The sequence below is a fragment of the Bidens hawaiensis genome, unplaced genomic scaffold, assembly GCF_021521415.1.
Source record: "Bidens hawaiensis isolate Kalapana, Puna unplaced genomic scaffold, B.hawaiensis_p1.1 tig00037278_1, whole genome shotgun sequence".
Classification (NCBI taxonomy): domain Eukaryota; kingdom Viridiplantae; phylum Streptophyta; class Magnoliopsida; order Asterales; family Asteraceae; genus Bidens; species Bidens hawaiensis.
In genome coordinates, this window is record NW_027496514.1 from 151,129 (window position 1) to 176,322 (window position 25,194).

Genomic DNA, 25,194 nt, shown 5'->3' on the forward strand with positions numbered 1-25,194 from the left:
TGATTATTTATATGAAGTTGCTTTCTATTCGGTTGGTACTGAATTATTGATAGTAGTTATCCTGACACAAAATTGGTCACATTTCACACCTTCTTCAACATCCAACAATTAGTGATGGTGGAATAAATAAATAAAAATAAAAAATTATTGAATCTGTTCACACTGCAGGAAAGATAATCTCATCAGTGATGTTACATGTGTTCTTATCTCCATCTCTTTGGTTCAATCATTGACGATGGAATTCAAATCTCTGTAATATTTCACATGTCTACAATCCACAGGATTTATGCAAAGTGTTGTCTCCATATAAAGCAGACAAATCTCCTTTATACACTACCATAAACATATACAAACAGAAGTCCATTCCATACAAACTTTAAACGATATGAATTTGCCAAATGAGGGGAGCATCTTTTACAAACCAAATTGGAGTGGGGTATAATATATCATAAAAGATTAATTTAATATTTAGTATTTTTGTATTATAAAATTGGTTTGTTGGCCGTTCAAAAAAATAAATAAATAAATATATACGTTTACAAACTTGAAAATTTTCATATACACTCAAACAAAACTAAAAATATCATATATACCAAACTCTATCAAATTTTAACCTAATAACCATTCTATCCCTTTCCATTGTATTTTATTTGGATGATTGACGATAAGCAAGTGAACCGAACCATTGTCTCTTTTCTTATGTTCTCTTGGAAGCAAATAAGCGAACAATCGAATGGGTAAAAAATAAATTAAGCTAAAATAGGTGTAGGGGTATGGTACTAAACCCGGTTTTACGACCCTAAATTTATTATGTTTGGCTTATTTTATTATATGGACTAATACAATGTTATTGGGCTGAGGGGGTTTTGTGGAGGTAACCCTAACTGGGCTAGGCCCATTAGGGTACCATGATGGTGGCCATGAGGCTCTCTATATAAGGAGGTCTCCACCTCCTTATTATGGGTGATGCTCAATAAGAGCCACCACCACTTTTTTGTGTCTGTAAACAAGAGATCTTTAAGATTTCTTAGCAGTCGCCTCCACACCCCCGAAAAACCATTGCAGGTCTCAAGCAACCGGAGAAGAAGATCAAGACGTGGTTCGTTCATCTCGAAAATCCGTGGAAACATCGTCATGGATCAGGTCAGATTCATTTCATGCTTCGACATTGGCGCCATCCGTGGGACGGTAACGAACTACCCTTCGATCTCCCTCTCGGTTGTCAGATCTCTCCCAGGAAAAACCCAGATCTGGAAGTTTACAGAAAAAGGCTTCAAGGCTTGTTCTATTAAAGCTCAAAAAGATCCATAGATCTAAAGGAGGCTTCCAGATCTGTGCAAAAAGAAACGGCTTGATTCGAATGATCAAGTCTCCGGATCTGTGATGGTTTTAAATCCGCTACGAGCTTCAGATCTATCTAGAGCTGATTTACAGATCTAGATCTAGATTACAGACCTGGATTTTAGGTTTAAAATTGCAGATCTAACTCTTAAATTGCAGATCCAAAAATTACCAGACTTCCGCTGCCATGTACGCGCGCCCGCGGATTCTCACTCCGCAGCCGTGCATGTGCCGCCGCGGGAACCACCACGTGGGTTTCGCGCAAAAGACCTCCACCATGTGGGTTTTGCGCAAGAGACCTCCGCCATGCACGCGCACTCGCGAGTCACCACTCCATCGCCGTGCATGCGCGCATCAGGCCACGCGCCAAACTTAAAGGTTGGGAATCCTCATAATATCCCATATGGCTACGCGCCATACTTAAAGGTTGGGAATCCTCATAATATCCCATATGGCTACGCGCCAAACTTAAAGGTTGGGAATCCTCATAATATCCCATATGGCTACGCGCCAAACTTAAAGGTTGGGAATCCTCATAATATCCCATATGGCTACGCGCCAAACTTAAAGGTTGGGAATCCTCATAATATCCCATATGGCTACGCGCCAAACTTAAAGGTTGGGAATCCTCATAATATCCCATATGGCTACGCGCCATGCTTAAAGGTTGGGAATCCTCATAATATCCCATATGGCTACGCGCCATGCTTAAAGGTTGGGAATCCTCATAATATCCCATATGGCTACGCGCCATGCTTAAAGGTTGGGAATCCTCATAATATCCCATATGGCTACACGCCATACTTAAAGGTTGGGAATCCTCATAAACCCATCAGGCCACGCGCCAAACTTAAAGGTTGGGAATCCTTATAAACCCATCAGGCCAAGCGCCAGACTTAAAGGTTGGGAATCCTCATAAACCCATACGGCTTCGCGCCGAATACAAGACCGAACGCAGCTCCGCTCCGTTCAACATGCACACCACCATGATGCTTGAGCGCAGTCGCATATCACATGCTCATGCACCACATATGCTCACGCATCACATATGCTCACGCATATTACATATGCTTACGCATCACATGCTCTCACATATCACAGTCTACGCGCACGCGCACGCAACATCTGCGCATGGCGCATGACACAAAGTCTACGCGCACGCGCATGCAACATCTGTGCGTGGCACGGGACATAGTCTACGCGCACGCGCATGCAACATCTGCGCGCGGCGCGGGACATAAAGTCTACGCGCACGCGCTTGCAACATCTACGCGTGGCGCATAGCACAAAGCCAGAGCCTATGCGCAAGCGACATAACAAATGAGTAGTCTAATCCCAAATCAGGATAAGGACAACCTCATTTAGCAGCAATGAATTAGGGGACTGTCGTGGTATACCACCACCACGTTATCGCAATAGAAGACATCCGAATCTTAGGGCGGGAGCCTAATAATATCCCACATGGCCACGCGCCAGCTTTATTATTCTTATAGCTGGTAAGCCGCAACTCGTGCAAGCTTCATTATTATTATAGCTCGTAAGTCGCCTCTCGCGCAAGCTTCATTATTATTATAGCTCGTAAGTCGCCACGCGCGCAGGCTTTATTTTTCTTACAGCTCATTAGTCGCCTCGCGCGCAAGCTTCATTATTATTATAGCTCGTAAGCCGCAACTCGCGCAAGCTTCATTATTCTTATAGCTCGTAAGTCGCCTCACGCGCAAGCTTTATTATTCTTACAGCTCATAAGTCGCCTCGCGCGCAAGCTTCATTATTATTATAGCTCGTAAGCCGCAACTCGCGCAAGCTTCATTATTCTTATAGCTCGTAAGTCGCCTCACGCGCAAGCTTTATTATTCTTATAGCTCATAAGTCGCCTCGCGCGCAAGCTTCATTATTATTATAGCTCGTAAGCCGCAACTCGTGCAAGCTTTATTTTTCTTACAGCTCATAAGTCGGTTCGCGAGCAAGCTTCATTATTATTATAGCTCGTAAGTCGCCTCACGCGCAAGCTTTATTATTCTTACAGCTCATAAGTCGCCTCGCGCGCAAGCTTCATTATTCTTATAGCTCGTAAGTCGCCTCACGCGCAAGCTTTATTATTCTTACAGCTCATAAGTCGCCTCGCGCGCAAGCTTCATTATTATTATAGCTCGTAAGTCGCCACGCGCGCAGGCTTTATTTTTCTTACAGCTCATAAGTCGCCTCGCGCGCAAGCTTCATTATTATTATAGCTCGTAAGCCGCAACTCGCGCAAGCTTCATTATTCTTATAGCTCGAAAGTCGCCTCACGCGCAAGCTTTATTTTTCTTACAGCTCATAAATCGCCTCGCGCGCAAGCTTCATTATTATTATAGCACATAAGCCGCAACTCGCGCAAGCCTTATTATTCTTATAGATCCGTAAGTCGCCTCGCGCGCAGGCTTTATTATTCTCATAACTCATAAGCTGCCTCGCGCGCAAGTTATGTTACATTATTATCGAGATGCGCGCTCCATCTTTTATCAGGCCTCGCGCCACTATGATGCGTGCTATATCTTATTTATGCCAGGGCGCCATCATTATCATAAGGACCGCAACATGTCACCATCATGAGGAAAACCTCCCAAAACTCAAAGACAATAAAGACAAGGCCAAAGAAAAGGGAAAAAACCGCCTCATAGCCTAACACACCTCATAAAGTCCAGCGCTCCACCTAGACGCTTGCGCGCCCAGGGGCAACGCTGGACTTGGGGGGCTTGTAGGGGTATGGTACTAAACCCGGTTTTACGACCCTAAATTTATTATGTTTGGCTTATTTTATTATATGGACTAATACAATGTTATTGGGCTGAGGGGGTTTTGTGGAGGTAACCCTAACTGGGCTAGGCCCATTAGGGTACCATGATGGTGGCCATAAGGCTCTCTATATAAGGAGGTCTCCACCTCCTTATTATGGGTGATGCTCAATAAGAGCCACCACCACTTTTTTGTGTCTGTAAACAATAGATCTTTAAGATTTCTTAGCAGTCGCCTCCACACCCCCGAAAAACCATTGCAGGTCTTAAGCAACCGGAGAAGAAGATCAAGACGTGGTTCGTTCATCTCGAAAATCCGTGGAAACATCGTCATGGATCAGGTCAGATTCATTTCATGCTTCGACAATAGGTAAATAAAAAAAATTAAGGTCAAAGATGGATGCAATATATGAAATTTTAAAGTTTTAGAAAAAATGGTAAAATGGTCATGTATTAAATCGGTCTTGAGTATATATTTGATATTTTAACTATTTTGTCAAGACATATATGATACATGAGTATGTATAATATTTTCCAAGTTTGTAAGTGTATACATGAAATTGCCCTTATAAGATAAAATCTAATTCATGTTTTGAAGTTTCTATCTTAAAAAATCTTACATGTATACACACACAAATACAAACATACATACATAGAATATGGTCCATGTATAAATGATGTGAACATAAAAAATAGAAACCAATAATAATGCTACGTATAGGGCTTTTATAGGCGAGTGTGTTTGCGTCTGTTTACGAACACACGTCTTTGACGCCCGTAGTAGCACCATGCAAAATGGTATAACAACCACTTACCGTAGTACAAAACATTCAAACCAGATACTTAACAATATCATGTAAATAGAATAACAAACACCATATTTTACATAACAAAAAATCATTCCAGACCTAGACAAAACGTAGCAACATTGTGTAAATTGTATAACAAACAAAGTTATTCATGTAGTTTACACTTTAAATAACATTTTTTATATAAAATATATACCAATATTATACACATATTATAAAGAAAAAAAGTACCCAATTTTATGGTAATATATATTTTTAAAGTAACGAAGTATATAAAAGTTACTTGCTATTTGATGATTCAGTTCGAATCAAAGTTCCATTTGTTCATATATGATTCAACTATTGAACACCCCTAGTTGAGGGTAGTTGACAGACTACGATGAGGTCGTCAATTTTGATACGATAAAACCATATGAAGGGGTGGGGGTAATAAATGTAAATAAATTCGAAATTAAATACATAAACTATAAATTGACTTAATGTTCTTCGGCGATAGTTATGAGCTAGCTTTGAGGGTTGAGATAACGGTGAACCAGAAATGTTCAATCATCTATGTTTTTTTAACGGAGTGAAATTGTAGATTCCGAATTTTTGAAAAGTGAAAAAGGGGGCAATAGAGATTAGAGGCTTGGAGCGACTTGGTATATTAGTGATTTAGAATTTTAAACATGTTGGGGGGTTTAGGGTAATTACTTGGAATCCAATTTGAATTTCAAGCGAACTGGTATTTAATTCGAAATGCGATTTCCTTATTCTAGTCGAATCAAATTCGAATATTAAAAACCAAATTCAAATCAGATTTTAAGTGTTTAAGTCCGATTTGAATACCGAACACCCTACCACTAACTTTACCATTTTGAGCTCAAGAAACAATTCAAGTATTTGAATTTGTGGAATGAGGGAATCACGAGTTATCAACGAAAGTGGAGCGGGATCTAATCATGCAATTACCATATATACTTTATATCAAAGAAATTTTTATTTGAATGCTACAAAAGTTGCAAAACTAAACATGGCAAAAACCAAATTTTTGAATCTATTCACACTAAAAAGATAATCTCAGTGAAAAATCATGTGTTTAAATTTTATCACTCTCTCTTTGGTTCCATCATTGAAGAGTACGGATTTTGGCTTGTGGACATGGTTTATGCAAGCCTCTTCTCCATATAAACATATGATCATGCATACCAACAAAACTTCATTCACATATATATAGGCTCTATATATATGGACCAATCATCAGTACTAGTTCATTAACATACTTTGTAGAAACTGACTTCTGAGATCTTGGAGCCTGGAGGTAATTGCAGCAGCAAGTTCTGAAGTGAAGTTTGGGTCTTTACATAAATAATTAGCCATATGTTCCACCAAAACTTCATCAAGCTGTTTTGGCGAGTCAAACCATCTTTCGTTAGTTGAATTATCTCGCTCGTTTGCTAAAGCGTATGCAGCCTCTTGCATAGGGCTTCTATGGTTGTGTTCTCCTTCATAGGTTGCAACAACAACACCATCATCATCCACACTTCTTTGCACCTGAAAACAACTTTGTGTGCTTAGAGAACTTTCATGAAATTATTAACTTATGTTTGTAGCACTCCAGATATCCTAAGGTAGTAGTCTGGGCAAAGGAGTTCAATACTTAGTTAAAATCATTATTAGATTCTACAATCTCCCACTTACATAAAATACTATTAGTTAGCTACTATTATTTATAAGTAATTGTGAAGATTACTTATAATCTTGTAGCTAATTGCTTCAGAAATCTACATATATATGGCATTGATGGCGATGCGTCAAGTTATAACGGGTTGTATTAGTGTCAGTCACCCACTACCGCATCATCCAGGGTCATTAATTTTGGCCTTTCTAGGTTTACTTATGTGTAGATTAAGTTGTATTAGTTTGATTTATTAAGCTAACTGATCAACGGTTTGGTTTGTTAAAATATCTTCTTATCAAATATTCAAATTGATGACGGGATCAAACCCTAATTAAGTTATTCAAATTTTAAGTAAATTTTATGTATTCTTGAAATGTTTATGCAAATCTTGTAGAGAGAAAGAGAGAGAGAGTTCTATATCCACATTTTGTCGCCTAAAACTCAAATTTCTTGTAGAATTGGCTAAACATAACCCCCCTAAATTTTCATCAACGCCCTCTGAAAGTATACTGATATAACAAGTTGAAGGAGAGGGTGCGCCAAATAAAATGAGACGGTGTAGTAAGTTTGTAATTTTTAACACTAACCCAATATATATTACCTTCTTCTTGACTGGGCAGATAGGTGCAAAAGAGCACTTGTAGTATGCTCTAGGTGATGGGTTATCTCTTGTCACCTTTTGTCCATATTTCCTCCATTGATATCCATCTTTCACCACCTTTAAAATGCAACAATTGATTAAAACAACTCTTTCCATCAAATAATCACATAAAATCAAGAGTCCTAGCTAGCTTGATTACTACTAGCTTCTTGTTCAAAAGATAATTACCAGGCTTTTATCGGACGGATCTACTTTCACATAAACTCTCTTAATTCCTGATACCGGTAAGTCCTCTTTCGGCCTCTTCCACGAGCCTTGTTCAACGGTTTCACCATGATCCAGTTTTCGCTTAACCGGACTCGACTCGTATTCTTCTTTGTATTCCATTAGTTTCTTAACATGAGTTGTTAGAGAGTTATACTCGTCCAATACAGCAGTAAGCATCTCTTTCAGCTTCTTGTTTTTTCGACTTAAATTGTAAACGGTATCATCATCATCATCAACCTGATCACACGTAAACAAGCAATTAATCATAAGGACTTAAATGCTTATATAATATATATGTATGTATGTAGGTTGGTATTTACTTACTGTGTCATGATCAGTTATGCAGAAGGGATCATTAAGATTGAGGTCTATGGTGAATGGTGTGACTACCATTGCTAGCTGCTGGTTTGAAGGTCTATTGAAAAGATTGAAGGAGAAACTCACAAGGGGTCACAGCTCTTATAGAAGTGGGAGGACAAATAGAGTCAAAGGTCTTGGTCTGGTTTAATTTGGTTTGGAAATTTCAATGGAAGGGGCTGCCTAATAAAACAATATGTATTTAATTACTTGTTGGAATTGTCTATGCATGTTTAATCATCATTCAGTTGGACCCCATATGTTTCCATATTAAATTTCAAAATTATTTTGTTTTAAGCTTTCTAATTTTCTTAAGAAAATAAACTCCTGAATTTAAAAAAAAAATATTATTTGAGCATATTTCAAATCTTTACTATTAATTTATTTTTCTTTTCAAAATAAAAAAGTTAATTACTTAAAATTCTAATTCATTAAGGTCATCTATCGTACCCACGATTCTTTATTCATATAAATCGTCCGACCTTTGTTTGTGATTATCAAGTTATTGAATACATCATTCATCTAATTTTTTTAGTGACGATGCTCATGTCGGGTTGCTCACTACATGTCACTTTCCTTTTATGAGACCAAATGCGTGTCAATTAAGCGTCCTTCATATATATTTTTTGGATGCCAATCTAAGTTGGTTTACGTAAGTATTTAACTTAATGACACATTTGCATAATTTATAAATACTTATTCGTACTGTATTTTTCTCAGACATTTGAAGATAATCATCCAAATAGTCATATGTCATGCATATGTCGTATGCCATATGCTGAAGCGTTCTAGTGCACTTTTGTATATGGGCAAAACCTCTTCTTTAGTGGTGAAGCTCAGACGAAAACACCAGGGGGGGCGAAAATGTGTATAAAAATTTTCAGAAACGGAGGGGGTCGGATTCAAGTTTTTGAACGAAGACGAGTAAATTTACACTACTGACTCCTAATCTCATTATAACACATTAAAATAATCAAATAAATCACTTTCCTAAATTTCTAGGGCAAGATAGAAAACACAAAATTGACCTGCTTCAGACACTGTTTTGACAAGAATCAATAATCATTACCTAAACGAAACTGCTGGAATGCAATCACAGAACCGAAATTAAGCACGAATTGATCCTATAACCGATCAGGCGTCTGGCGTCTGGTGCTGGTGACGGAATGACTTGATGGTGATGCGTTCTTGACTGGTGGTGCTGGCAAAATGTCGTGGTGGTGATGGCTTTCATGGTGATGGCCGGCGTTCCTGGTGATGTTCGTGGGTGACTGGTGGTGGTAATTTGAGAGAATGTATGGTGGCTGGTAAGTTTAGCAGATGTATTTTTATTTGGTATGTTATTATAATATAGGTCAAAATTGGTCTTGTTTATATGACGCAAACTTTTTTTTTTGTAATTTATGACATTGTTTAATGACAAACAAAAACGAGTGTTAACATATGTTAACTCTGTCCTTCTTGTAAACCCAGTCCTTTTTTTTTTGTAAACCCAGTCCTTCTTGTAACTTATGTTAACTCTGAAAATTTGTTTTGATATTTGTAACTTTATTTTTTTTATTTATTCGAAATGATTATTGAAAGTAGTTTGCTTTGTGATTAATGATAACCATCTGCATTCACCAACACTAAATAAACTTATGTGAATAAAACAAATAAAGCTCAATCAAACAACACACATTGGCAGTTACAATAAAGCCTTAATGATTATTGGTTTTAATTTGTTAGTTTGTTAGTTTTTGTTAGTTTCTTAGTTTTAAATTTGTTAGTTTGAAATTGTTGATTTGTAGGTATTTTGAATATGAAGAGATATTATCAAAGTGAACCATCGAACCTTGGATCATCATCTTCAAGTAGTAAACCATTAAAAATAAATTTGGATGATCTACCATGGGATCCTTCCGAAAGGCAACCAATTTCATCTTATCACCCAAGTCAAAAAGATGAAATTAGACGGGCATATCTACTTAGAGGTCCATGTCAACCAACCGTGCATGATTGTCCTCTAACAAATTTTAGTGGTAAATTAAGACGCTTTAATGAGGAATGGTACACTAGTGAATTTGGAAATTGGTTGGAATATAGTGTCAAAGCGGATAAAGTGTATTGTTTGCATTGTTACTTGTTTAAGGAAAGTGGACAAAATGATGCATTTCTAAGTGAAGGATTGCGATGTTGGAATAGGTGTCGGGAGAAATTTAGCAATCATGTTGGAAAAATCAATAGTTTTCACAACAAAGCACGTAAAAAGGGGAAAGACTTACTTAACCAAGCTCAGTCTATACCTGTGGCCATTGATAAGGGAACAGATCTACATAAAAAACAATATAGAATCCGATTACATGCTTCGGCTAGACTTACCAAAGCATTGTTGAATGGTTCATTAGCTTTTCGTGGTCATGATGAGTCTGAAGAATCTCTTTACAGGGGAAATTTTATTGAGTTCTTAAAAGTGTTTGGAGAACTAAGTGAAGAAATTGGTAAGGTTATATTGGGTAATGCTCCCGGGAATAATCAAATGACGTCTCCATCAATCCAGAAAGAACTTTGTAATTGTTTTGCAGAAGAAGTATTAAAGAGGATATTTGAAGAACTTAATGATGATGTCTTTTCCATATTAGTTGATGAATCGAGAGATATTTCTAAAAAAGAACAAATGGCTGTGGTTTTAAGATATGTTGATAAATTAGGATTTGTGAAGGAGCGATTTATTGGCCTTGTTCATGTTATGGAAACAACCGCGTTATCTCTTAAAGCTGCAATTGATGACCTATTTGCTCGCCACAACTTGAGTATTAGTAGAGTAAGAGGCCAAGGATATGACGGTGCAAGCAACATGTCCGGTGAGTTTAATGGTTTGAAAGCTTTAATTTTGAAAGAAAATTCTTCGGCATATTATGTTCATTGTTTTGCTCACCAACTTCAACTTGTTGTTGTGGGCCTTGCAACCAAACATTATGAGATTTACAGACTTTATAAAGAATTATCAAATTTAGTAAATGTTGTTAGTGGATCTTGTAAAAGAATAGATTTGTTAAGAGAAAGTCAAAGAGAAAGTTTGGGATTGAATTCGGAAGTTGAAACCGGAAGTGGAAAGAATCAAGAGTTGTCACTTGCAAGAGCTGGGGATACACGTTGGAGTTCTCATGAAAAAACAATTCTCCGTTTGCTTACTTTATATCCTCGTGTTATTGACGTGCTTGAATATATAGAAAAATCGAGAGAGTTTTCAAATTACCAAAATGAATCACGTGGGCTTCAAGAATTCATAAAAACTTTTAATTTTGTATTTTATTTACATTTGATGAAATACATCTTAGGTGTTACTAACACATTGTGTCAAGCGCTTCAAAGAAAAGATCAAGATATGTTGAATGCAGTTAAGCTAGTTAAGTTAACTGATGAAGGCCTAAAAAGGTATCTACTTGAAGGTTTTGACTCACTTTTGGAAGATGTCACATCCTTTTGTGAAAAATATGAAATTGAAGTGGTTGATATGGAAGCCGAGTATGTTGACCCGAGATTTAAAAGAAAGAAGACCGGTATCACCAATCGTCATCATTATGTGGTTAATAATTTCAACACGGTTCTCGACATGCAAATTCAAGAGCTTGGAAGCCGCTTTAATGAGGTAACCACTAAATTGCTTACTAATATGAGTTCTTTGAGCCCGTCTTGTAATTTTTGTGCCTTTAGTAAAGTAAACTTGATAAACTTGGCCGAGATGTATCCATGTGATTTTGATTTTGATGAAAAGGAGAAGCTTGTATATGAACTTGGCCACTACATTACTAACGTGAAAGAAGATAAGCGGTTTGCCAACTTGAGTGGCTTAGGCGATCTTGCTAAAATGATGGTGAAAACAAGATTACACATTGATTATCCGTTAGTGTATCGTTTAATAAAGTTATCATTGGTTTTGCCGGTTGCAACGGCAAGTGTTGAAAGATGTTTTTCTTCAATGAAGAATGTGAAAACGGATTTGCGTAATAGGATGGGTGATGAATACATGAACGATTCTTGCATTTGTTACATTGAAAGGGAATTCCTCCAACAAGTTTCGGTTGAAGAAGTAATGCAACGATTTCAAAAGATGAAGACTCGTAAGGAACAACTATAAGAATTTTTTTAATTCATAAAGACTATTGTATTGATATTATGTGTTTTTTAATTTCTAATGACGGTGTCTCTTTTATTATTTTATCGTATTTTTATTATGTAATGAACTTTTCCCGAACCATCGAACCGACCCGAACCTCAAACCGACCCGGAATTTTATATACCCGACTCGGTGAAATTGAAACATATAAAAGTAGTGAACCACCCAAAAAAAATTCCTGGATCCGCCACTGTTTCTACAATGTCACTTCAAGGACTACCGTGATAGCAAATCCTTGTCTTTAGTTTACGATTACATGCTCTTTCAATTAAAAATATAATTCAAAACCATGGTTGCAGCTAGTCACCAATGTCACACCCGGCTGCTGAAGTATAGGTGTGACTAACATTGGTATCTGTTTTGTAAATATATCAAATTTATATGCATAGCGAAAGTCTTGGTATAACAAAAATATTATTATATTCAAAACCCGGGATTTAAATACTCGTCATTGTTACAAAAAGAGTTTATCTTAAGAAAATATTAATTTACATCTATTTACAATATTAACACATCTGAGCAATCAGATTATCTAACGGCTAATAACATAATCTTTTAACCTCTATTCCTCATTACATTTAGAACAGTTTATAAAATACATCAGCAATACATTCTGGCGAACATGCTGACGCTTAAAATTAGTTATATAAACCTTTAGTTCATACTCGAAACAATCAACGACTCTCTAGACCAGTGTATCAATTATGTCACATAGTCCATCCCTCACAACCCTATAGACTAGCTCAATGAGACGAGGATATGGTACTAAGTGTGGTGAGGCATGCGTAACTTATGCCTAGGGGCGGATCCAGTGTTAGGCCATGAGAAGCGTAGGCACCCACTCAAATATCTAGTCTATGTTAAAAACTTCGAATATATTAAGCACAACGACCCATGTACACCATCCTTATTATTTTCAATGCCACAACCCCAACATTTTGAGCTCAACTTTCCAAGCCATAATTTATTTTGTTTTGAAAAATAACAATTAAACCCAAATTGCTTAATTGTCTAACCACATCATAAATTGAAATTTTGAATATGCAAGTTATACGGGAGTGAGAGATAAAAAAAATCATATATGACCATGTATATGCAATTTAGATTTTTTTTTGTGATATCGGTTTCTTGTTTTTATTTTGAAATACGTGATATGCTCATCAATTGTTTACAATTTTTATTTTGATTTATGTTGGTCCCGTTTTGATTTAATTGCTTCCGTGTTTCTTGAAATTTAAAAGGCATTAGATTTTTGTTGTCATTAGAGAAACGATGATTTGGGTTCTAGGTTTCTAAAACATTCGATTTAATTTAGAGTCTAGTATGACTGTTATAATAATCAGACCGAAATATGAATTTATTCAAAGTATCATTTTTTAATGATTAATAATTCTACACTATTTAAATGATGGGGAAAAAAAGCAATTGTAGGTGTTATGAATGAGGCTATAGTTGACCGTTTTCATAAGATAAAATCACGTAAAGGTAAATTGTAATACGTATTTTGTTTGTTATGTTTAATGAAATTTGTTACTTAAATTTATATACAAGTTTATATGATGTAAATTTTTTACCCACCCCATTTAGGTTTGATCTGACCCATCTTTGGTTGATCCGTTTTAGTTTGACCAGATATAACCTTAATAGGCAGGGGCGGCCCGGAGGGTGTGCGAGCCGCACCTCCGGCCGGGGTACGCTATTTTCGGGGGCCAAAACTTTTATATACGTACATATCTTTTCAGGTAAAGGATCCCAAGTTAATTGGCATCGTCCATTGGTCGATTCGTTCGTTAGTTTTGATGTTTAAACCCTGCCGGAATCACCGGAAAACTTTTGCCGGAAACCAAAAAACTTACGATTGTAATTTGAAGGTGATGACTCAAGTTTGAAGAAATGACAGAAATGACCCTTCATCTATATTTCATAATTAAATCTACAATTTACATACTTAGTCCTTTTAGTTTTGCTTTAGTTATATTTCATCCTTAACTTAATACTTTTATTTCAACAACATTCCAAAATTTTTAAACAAGTTCAAAAAATTAAGTTTATATTACATTAACTAGTATTAATTCTTATAAATTTTGTATTAACAAATCATATAAGCATTCAATTTTAGGGTTTCGAAAATTGGGGTGTTACATTAATACTATATATTTTTTATGTTTATTGTTATAACATTAATCGTCGTTTATAAAAATTAGTTTGTATATTTCGTTATTTGTTAAGGCTTGCAGGCCTTTTTATTTCGACTCGGTCGAGGTATTAAAAATCTCGGAGACGCCCCTGGTCATAGGCACATATGCAAGGATCTAAACACACGTATAACTAGCTTGAATGCCGGTATATACTAAAGTTTTAGGGATTTGTAATCCCATGCAAACTTTTGTATAAATGCCTTGTTTATATTTATGCTTAAAAAAATATTAGACATATTCACCTTTGTTTGGATCAGTATTTCCACTGATTTATGCTTGTGAGTTACCTTGGACCTATAGTACGAGAATGACCTTGTATAAATACGTAAGTTAATGATTTAGCTTTAGACCTTTAGGTAATGTTTGGTATGTAGAAATGGAGGAAGGAATGGAATGACTAATTTAGAGGAAATGAAAAAAATGTGTTTGGTTGATCAATGGAATGGAATAATCTATTATCAAGTCCATTCCATTCCTCCTAAAACACCTCAACTTCATTCCATCCATCCCCTATGATTTATTTATATCCCATTATCTCTTTCACCTTACATCACCTAGACCACCATTAAACCATCACCGTTGTAACATCCTTAAACTTTAAGACCAAATCCGACAAGTTCATAAGCTAGGGACTAAAAATACATTTTTTTAGTTTTAGAATTGTTGTGCTACGCGAAGGATCAAAAGTAAATCATCGTGCTATGTGACAGGAGTATTTCAAAACCCAAGAATGGGTGTGTCGCGCTACACGACGAACCTACTGACTCCTTCTCGCGCTACGCGATGTAGTAACCACGGCGGAATTACACGTGCCCAACCTAGTGACAGGAAACATGGTGACACGTGGCAAGCCTAGTGTGACGATGCAATCCTAGAGGCGGCTTCGAGCTACGCGAAGTTCCACTATCTTAATCGTCGCGCTACGCGATAGATTAAAATGTTATGAGGCGGCTTATACGGAAATGAAGGAATTAAAAAAACAATTGGATGAGCTTCTAGAGAAGGGATATATTTGACCTAGTTCGTCACTTTGGGGAGCTCCGATATGATTTGTAAAGAAGAAAGGCAAATCAGTGAGGATGTGTATTATCTACTATAGAGCCTTAAACAAAGTGACAATTAAGAATCGATACCCGACACCTAGAATTGATGACATATTCGATCAGTTTCAAGGAGTGAGTTTCTTTTCCAAAATAGATTTACACTCTGGGTACCACCAAATGAAAGTTCAAGAAGAAGATATTCCAAAAACTGTATCTTGAATGAGGTATGGACATTACGAGTTCACCGTTATGCCATTTGGACTTACTAATGCCTCTCAACTGCTTTCATAGACACGATGAATATAATTTGCAAACCTTATTTAGATAAATTTGCTATCGTATTCATCGACGAAATACTCATTTATTCAAAATCAGAAGAAGATCATAAATTCATCTTTAGATCTTACTTGAGTTACTCAGGAATGAGAAACTATATGCTAAGTTCTCTAAGTGTGAATTTTGGCTTCATGAATTAAAATTAATGGAATTCAAGTAGGCTCTGCCAAGATTGAAGCAATAGTCAAATGGGAGATTCCTAGATTGCCAACCGAAGTAAGATGTTTTCTAGGTTTGGCAGGATATTACAGAATATTCATTGAAAATTTCTCCTGAATAGCAGTTCCTTTAACCTTGTTAACTATAAAAAACGTCAAGTACGAATGAGGAACTAAGCAACTAGAAGCATTTGACTTACCTAACCAAAAGTTAATCAATGCGCCTATACTGATCTTGCCAGTAGGTACGGAAGATTTCGTTGTATGTAACGACACATCCCATTCAGGGTTGGGTTGTGTTATAATGCAAAGAAATAAAGTAATAGCTTATGCTTTTCGACAAATTGAAGTACACGAAAAGAATTATACAACTCATGACTTAGAGTTAGGTGCAATAATTTTTGCCTTGAAATTATGGAGATCCTATCTCTATGGAGTTAAATTATCGTGCACATTGATCATAAAAGCTTGAAACATATCTTTGATAAAAAAGAACTTAATATGCGTCAACGGAGATGGATGGAAACCTTCAACGATTATGATTGTGAAATTTTTATCATGAAAGTAAAGCTAATGTGGTAGCTGGCACATTAAGCAGTAAAGAATACGAGAAACCCAAGAGGGTTAGAGCTTTAAGATTAGAAATTTAAATCGATCTAATCGAACAAATCAAGAAAGCTCAGAAGCAAGCCATTGAAGAAAACCAAATCTCTGAAGAAAAGCGAAATGGTACAATAGATTCACTAGTCAAAGGAGATGATGATATACTTAGACAAGGTAATAGAATCTGGGTACCAATTATAGGAGAGTTGCGTGAACAGATAATGAATGAAGCTCACAAATCAAAGTATATGATGCTCCCCGGTAGCGATAAGATTTTCCAGAATCCTAAGTTTAATTATTGGTGGAATGTAAGAGATATTCTTGGTACACAAATAAATGTTTAACTTGCTGACAAGTTAAAGCTGAGCATCAGAAGCCTTCAGATTTGCTACAATAACCAGAACTTCCCGTTTGGAAGTGGGAAATGATAACTATGGATTACATTACGAAACTCCCAAAGACTTCATGCGAGCATAATGCTATCTAGGTTATCATTGATTGGTTAACTAAGTGTGCTTACTTTCTACCTATCAACGAAACCAATTCCATGGATAGATTGGCATGAATATACGTAAACAACGTCGTATCATTACATGATATGCCATTATATAGCATATCCGATCGGGACAGTAGATTCACGTATGAATTCTGGAATAGTTTTTAGCAAGCGTTAGGAACTCAATTGAATATTAGCATTGATTATTATCCTCAAACTGAGGGCAAAGCGAAAGAACAATACAAATGCTAAAAGATATGTCCCGAGATTGTGTAGTCGATCTAGAAGGAAGTTGAGACGACCATATACCTCTGATGGAATTTTCATACAACAACAACTATCACACGAGTATTCAAGTAGCACCATTTGAAACGTTATACGTGCATAAATTTAGAACACCGGTATGCTGGTCTCATCAAATAGTTGGACCTAAAGTAGAGTCTAGGGAACAACTGTAACACCCCGACTTTAAGAGGAATACGCCCAGGTGCAGTGTACAGATCACTCATAAGCTCGTAACACTATTAATAGTGAAAATATATTTATTTTATTCCATAATTTTGTAAGTACACAAATAGTTTGATAATGAGACAAAAACATTATATCTAAATGAAACAAAAATAATTTATTGAAATAATCCTAAGGTATAACCAGTTTTCTTGTCCCGGCACTTGGGGTGTACATGGACCGGACCGAACCGGATGAGAGCATGTCTGTGTCCGTCCGTGAAACTTTAGACGGACAAACGAACGGTTCACGAACACTCTATAGAACGAAAATTCATGTTCGTGTCCGTCCATTAAAAAATTGAGTTTGTCAGTGTCCGTCCATATCCGTCCGTTAATATTGTAACGAACGTTAACGAACAATAATGGACAAACGGACACTAATGGACAAACGAACATGCGAATATTAATGGACAATAGACACTATTGGACACTAACAGAAAAACACAAACGGTTACATATTAATTTCAAACATAAATCCAAACAACTTCTCCTACAAATTTGGAATTACACCATACAATATCCAAATATACCTAACACTTAATATATTAACAAAAATTGGATCACTATAAGAGACATCAGACATATCTATCAATACAAAAGTGTGATTAATAATACTAGAAATTCTACAATTAAATTACAATACTGGATATATGTAAACACTAACAATACCGAGTGGACGTTACCGAACGGACATTATCGGACGTAATTGGACGAACGTGACCGGACGTTCACGAACCCTATCGAACGGACTTGGCCCTTGTCCGTGTTCGGCCGTTAAGCTTACCGAACGAAATTTTTTGGTCCATGCCCGGTTCGTTTATTAAACGGACGAACATAAACGAAATTCTTGTCGAACGGACTGCCAGACGCCTGCCGGACGTCCGGTTCGCTTACAGCTCTACCTGGCACTTCCTCGTATCAACCTGCAACATGTTTACAATAATATATTCTGTTAATAACACATGTTGGTGAGTTTTCATACGTTTTTTGCGTATATAAATATATATATAATGTGTGACTCAACGACCGTCATGCAATAAATATTCAAACATAATGTAAATGAAATCAAATAGTGTCGTCCTCCCGTTCATTTAGCCGAAGCCGTAGAAGTCTGGGAAATGAGAACCACCTTACATAAACAACCGAAGTCGTAACGTTACATGACGCAGGTACGTCCCGTCGGACCCTCCCACTTGTGTATGCGTTTGTGTAACTTCCACCATAATGACACTAAACATGTTGCATATAATTCACGTATAATTATAACCAAGATGTGTGAACAACATTAACACGAACGATAATTGGTTTGTAAAATTTTCATATAACTAACAATTACAATCCCTTTTAACACCTTACATTTTTAGTTACAACCATGGCTGACATTTTTTTCCAAATGGCCTAAAAGAGTAAAAAGATTCTTAAAATAGCCCCGAGGATTTTTTTTTCCCAATAAATGTAAAACAATCTGTTGTTAACTTGCAATGATGGATGTTTTATTTTTTTTAATGGGTTCACCTTTTTTTTTCAGTTGTCAAATTTCTCACAATTAACCGTTAAAGTGTCTGGGTCAGGTCAGGGCATAGTGCATTATAAAATGCGATATCAGTGAATTACGTCAGTACTTTCATGAGTCATTTGTGAGCCGGAAGTAAGTGATCATTGGTAATTGACCAACCATCTAAAATATGTTGCTGCTCCATAAGATTTATTTAAACTACAATATAATAATCCTCAATAATAATCATCGCTATAGCTAAGACTATTTCCATAAAACCAATTATTGCACAACATAAAGTAAACAATTTTAGCCGTTAAAAAAGAAAAAGAAAAAGAAAAAAAAAAGATGACTATCATCTATGTATAAAAAATGTATTTGTTTTCATAACTACCAAGCTTTTGTAACACGTTCAATCATAGTATTTAAGGTGGGACACTGAAATGTTGAATTTGTGGAAGTACGTAAGCCAAACATTTTAGCAACGAAATCCTAGCGTTTATATATGACGTCATACGACACCTAATATATGACATCAATAAGATTGCATTATTCAAAATTGTCATGCTACTTAGCGGTCCATACTCCTTACTTATTGGTTCAAAATTGTCACTAAGAGGGTTTTATGCATTAAATTGCACTTTGGGAAAACGTTAGGCCCGTTTGACCCAATTCCTTTTAAGCTAGATTTTGTACCAGTTAAAGATAGATCATATCTGAATTCAGCCATTCACATAATTGGTTACCAACGAACAGATCCTCACTCACATCATATTCATATTCATATTCATATTCATATTCATATTCATATTCATATTTAGGGCTTAATAATAATAATAACAACCTAATAATCATAATCAGTTGCGACTCAGCCACCTTCATCACTGCTATTGTCCAGATCACATACCCGCCCTACTGACAACAAACACACAACTAATAAACAATAGCAGTTAGTTTTCTATCATTTTTATATTGTTTATCACCACATTTTGGATTCTCGCATATACGGTACTACTACTCGTCATCTAAACTTTCAATCAAAAAGGAATCATCATCAACTAAAATTTTGAAGAAAATAGTTTGCCCGCGAGGTGTTTGACTCGTGAACAGCCTGGGACTTTCTCATTTCTACATCTTGTTTTCCTTTTTTACATTTTGAAGCACTGTATAATTGTTTAGGATACATAATTTTTGAAAATTAAATCCAAATTTAAATGTCAAAACCATTAACAATTACTCAATCTAACAATTAACACTTATTAGCACAACATTCAAAAACAAAAAAAAAACATTCAATTTAGTGCTCAATAAAACACACAATTCTTACAATTATATATACTATATAATTAAAAACTTTCGTGCCGCAAGTGCCCTGTTACGTCACTTGACGGCACCAATTAGTCCGTGAATTTTAATTTTAAGGAAAACTGGTTTTTATTGGTCCCAACTATCGTCTTTCGGTCACTGCCGGTCCCAACTAACAAATTGGATGCTGACGGTCCCAACTTTTAATGTATTTGTTCCTAACGGTCCGTGACTTACAGAATTATGACGTCATTAGTTTCAGGTTGCCGGAAAAACGTTTTTGGCCGGAAAACACACATCCCCCCCCCCCCCCCCCCGAAAACTCAACAATTTTGTCTCAAACATCATAGTAACTTTGTATCGTACCTTTAGGAACATTTTTCTAGTAAAATCCCCAATTGTTGAGGTCGTCGGAACCCTAGAACCATCGTCAGAATCAGATTATGGTGCTTAAGTGATGGTGGTTGGTTGGTGGTGGTGACGGTGTTCAGGTGGTGTTTTCCGAAAAAAAAAATTTACTTTCCCGGCCAAAACGTTTTTCCGGCGACCTGAAACTAACGGCGTTAGGATTCTGTTAGCCGCAGACCATTATGAACAAATACATTAAAAGTTGGGACCATCAGCAGCTAATATTTTAGTTGGGACCGGCAGTGACCAAAAGACGATAGTTGGGACCAATAAAAACCAATTTTCCTATTTTTTTAGTTCACTTACTATAACGAACGTAATGGAAACCGACCAAACATAAGTCTTTTTTGTTCTGGTACCAAACAAACCTCATGGAAACCAACTGAATTCACGCAAATTCGCCGAGTCAATGCCCTTGACCGACAAAGCTTAGGTTTATTAACGCACAAATTTACCAAACAAATCTTTTATGTTTTTTTTATTTTAGTTTTAATTTCGATACCATAACATGCGTAACCGTAACCAACATCCTTTATGTTTGTTTATTTTGGTTTTAATTCTGATGTCGTAACGTACGTAACTGTAATCGATCTAATTCACGTCAACTCACTGCCGCAACACTCGGGTTGTAACTATTCACCGCCACAACATCAGGGACCGATAACGCCCTGGTTTTACTAACTCTCGAGTTTCAATGTTCGGGTTTGCCGATCAAATGAACGTCATCTTAATTTTTTTTATGTGTTAATTCAACGGATTTTATTCATTGGGTTTAATTATTGTACCGTTACGAGCGTAACCGGTACCGAGTGGGTACGCATAAACTCGCCTATGCAACACTCGGGTTTAACTGACTGAATACACATTGTTGCTCTCTACGGATTTATAGTTATACATGCGTATGGATGACATGAAGTCACAAGATTAAAAACATTTTTCCTTATTTATAAGCAATGTAGCAAAAGTCGCTAGGCGGTCCCTAGGCGGCCGACCTCCTTGGAGGGAGTACTCGGAGAGTACTCGGACATGGTAAATATAAAGAAAATTAATATTTGGTTATTATATATATGTCAAATATCTTAAGTTTACTAATATTTATAACAAAATAAGTGAATGTCAATATAAATAAAAGAAATACATTTTTAAATATAAATATTCTAAAAATTACTAACCATTAATTAAAAAAAATGATATTTGTTCTTTAATATTATTTAAATAACAATTATGTTTTATTTTTTTGAGTCAAAATCGGTCCAAGTTCCCCGATAAGATGTGATTCTGGCTGAGGTTAACCACATTTGACCGATTCTTAGTAACTAGGCAGATTTACTGAAACTCGCCTCGGTGACATACCTTGTAGCGAGTACTCGGCCTTGTAATCCTACTTTTACAACATTGTTTATAAGCCCCAATTTTTTATGTGCTTTACAGCTTTAGGCGCCCAAAAAATAATAAAACTAGTTGAAAATCTACAATATATATAAACGAAACGTTTAAAAGCTCTCTGGTTGCTCTCTACTTATTTTCAAGTCACCAGATTACTTTATTTGTAAATGAAGGTTTATCATGTATTTGACCCGAATTCGCGGGTATAGGTCTTACCAAATTTAGGTAGACCTGAAACGGATTATAAGATCTGATCATTAAATTAAAAATTAATACAGTATCATCAAATATTTGAAAATTCCTATAAAATATGGATATACTAATAATTAATATCCTATTTTTTTTTTAAAAAAAACATTATTTGTAATTATGAAACAATTTTATATTAAAAAATAAGTGGGTCATGAGTCTCACCAAACCTAGATAGCTTGTAAAATAGGTTATAACATCTAATTTATTTGTGAAACCATTTCATCATCAATCCTAATTACATTATTAACTTCCTTACAATAAATAAAATTAAAATCCAAAAAAATATACGAATATAAGATACGAATAATGTAAATCAACCTCATAATACGGGGGGGGGGGGGGGGGGGGGGGGTTCAAAGCTAGTAATATATATAAACGAAACCTTTAAAAGCTCTCTGGTTGCTCCTACGTTCTCCCAAACCACCAGATTGCATTATTGTAAAGGGAGACTTCTCATGCATTTGACCCGAATTCACGGGTATGGAGCTTACAAAACCCAGATAGTTTTTAAACGAGTTATAACAATATCTCATTAAATTATAAATTAATCTCACCAAATTATTAATGTGAAAATCCTATAAAATAGAGATATACTAAAATTAATATATGATTTCTTTAAAAAAAGATATAATTTATAATTAAGAAACAATTTTATAGTAAAAAAAATAAGTGGATCTTGTGTCTCACCAAACCCAGATAACTTTAAACCGGGTTTAACATCTTAATTATTTGTGAAACCATTTTATCATCAAACTCTAAGTATATTATTAACTTTCTTACAATAAATAAAATTAAACTTCAAAAAATATATAAATTTTAAAACCAAAAATATAAACAACCCCATAATGCGAGAGATAAAAATTAGTGATTAAATAAATTAAAAATCCAGACCGAACCAACCCATCCCATTTTCTCAGATCTGGCCCACGAAATGAGCCCCTACTAAGAATTGAAGGATGATCATCAAATGTTGTTAACTGTGGTGAATGCCACCATAGTCTCGTGAATGCCTCATTAGGGATGCTTTAAAAGACTAACTTCAACACTACGCGTGGCTAGCGGTTCTTGACCCGAAGGGTAAGAACTGAAACATTAGAATGGGTGTTGGTGAACATGTTTACGGATTAATTTAAATGTTTAGAATGGGTCTTATGTTAAGTGATACTCAACTTGATTATTCAAAGCAAATATATCAGTATGAACGAGATCAAAAAGTGGTGCAAAATTTTTCCGTTTGAGAGACACAGTAAATGCTCTTACAAAAACTTCTGCGTACTTTATCAGACAATGTATTTTTTAATAACTTAATTTAAACAGTTATTATGGTAGCATTTTAAAGTATATGGAAGACAAGAAATGTGAAGGTCTTTAACAATTCTTAAGTTTGCATGGATTTGATGACATTACAACAAAGTTTTTTTTACTTGAATAAAAAAAAGGAAATATCTCATAGAATAGTAACCAAGTTTCAAACTGTTCTAATTAGGTCACTCATGCATATTTTTCCCAAATCAAGTCACTAAATCTTCAAATTGAGTCTTACCGATTTTTTTGTGCGTCAAGAAAGAAATGGAGGATAAGATATGGGTGTCGGAATATGCAATATATGTAGTTAAATTTAGAAAATTTTAAAAACGTTAATTATATTTATATTCAAAAATAAAAAATAAAATTCGCATCGCCACTCAACGTCAACATAAAAAAAAAATTTCCTATGTGAAACAAAAAAGAAAAAAAAAGGCTAAAAACGTGTTAAAACCTTCAATTTTATAAAATATAAATTTTGAGTGACTTAATTGAAACATTTTTTAAAGTTGAGTGACCTAATTAAAACACTTTTGAAACTTGGTTATTATTTTATGAAGTTGAAAAAAAAAAACAGGGTGAAGCTTTAACTATTCAAAAGTGATAATTGGTGTAACATATACTTGTATTTATGGCTTCTTATTTATTCAAGCCGTTTGTCGTTAAAAAATATTAAAAAAAACCAACCAATATTATATATTAACTAGTGTAAAAATATTAAAAAAAGCAACCAATATTATATATTAATTAGTGTTTACAGCGATACGGTAGGCGCATAGATAACAAGTTGTGCTGCTGAGCATTTTAGGATAGCAAAACTAAGTTGTTTAAAATAACATTTGTAGAACCATGGGATCACAACATTATTATTAATGACCAGTTGAACAAGACTAAAGTAACTCTATAGTCTAAGGCTTTAGAAAATTATAAAAGTATCAAATGAAGCAACTTTATTGAATATTATTCTAAGACCATGTGTAGTCATAAAGCTCACCCCCTGAGCGTTATGCGTCACGTGAAGCCCAGTCAGAGTTATGGTTTTTTACAAAAACATGGTGTAGTCATAAAGCCCACCCCCATGCGTTATGCGCCACTTGGCGTCCAGTCACTATTAATTGTTTTTGTTTTTTTAATAATAATTCAATTAAATAATTAAACATAAAATTATTAAATGAAAATATAGATATCAGGACAATAAATTTGAATGAAAATATACGTGTGTCTACAGTTAGTCACTTACCTAGACTTTTTCTAACAATCGAGGACACGTAATACACGCTCCAAAAGTTGGGACCTGCAAACGTTGTTTTCATCGTGGAAAATCAAAATCAATATTGAATATGTATCTACATTATATTAGAAACGTCACCTTATCACAAACAAATGATGTCACATACATGATATCACTCAAATAAGTCGTATTTTATTATAACATTAAATTTGTAAGTGACTGGTACTTATGTACGAGGAAGATCATTATTAGTGAATGTAAAAGTGAAAATTGAAAATTATAAGTGTGAATTGATCATCAATAAAGGAGAGAAACCGACAAGGAGTGCAAAAGCAGGTTTTGCATCATAGGTTTGGTTAGGCAAAAGTATCTTTTTTTTTGAACGACCCACAAACAAGAGCTATATTTAAAACTAGCAAGATGCTAAGAGAAGTACAAACACCAACACCAAAACAACAACCAAACCAAAAACAAAAACGACAAAACAAGAAACAGAACTAC

The 25,194-nt window shown here is 35.4% G+C and overlaps 2 protein-coding genes across 2 annotated transcripts; one reads left to right on the forward strand and one right to left on the reverse strand.

Annotated features, from left to right (window-relative positions):
• Positions 1-6,087: 6,087 nt before the first annotated feature.
• LOC143589226 (putative WRKY transcription factor 40) lies at positions 6,088-7,941 on the reverse strand. Its single transcript, XM_077070058.1, has 3 exons — positions 7,414-7,941; positions 7,186-7,302; positions 6,088-6,457 (listed from the first exon to the last, which is right to left on the reverse strand). The coding sequence occupies exons 1-3, from the start codon at positions 7,717-7,719 to the stop codon at positions 6,170-6,172; spliced, it is 711 nt and encodes a 236-aa protein (XP_076926173.1). The 5' UTR covers positions 7,720-7,941; the 3' UTR covers positions 6,088-6,169.
• On the forward strand, positions 7,793-11,929 carry LOC143589218 (uncharacterized). The gene is made up of 4 exons (XM_077070042.1): positions 7,793-7,954; positions 9,941-10,652; positions 10,806-10,973; positions 11,130-11,929. Exons 1-4 carry the CDS (start codon positions 7,793-7,795, stop codon positions 11,927-11,929), a joined length of 1,842 nt encoding a protein of 613 aa, XP_076926157.1.
• Positions 11,930-25,194: the final 13,265 nt, after the last annotated feature.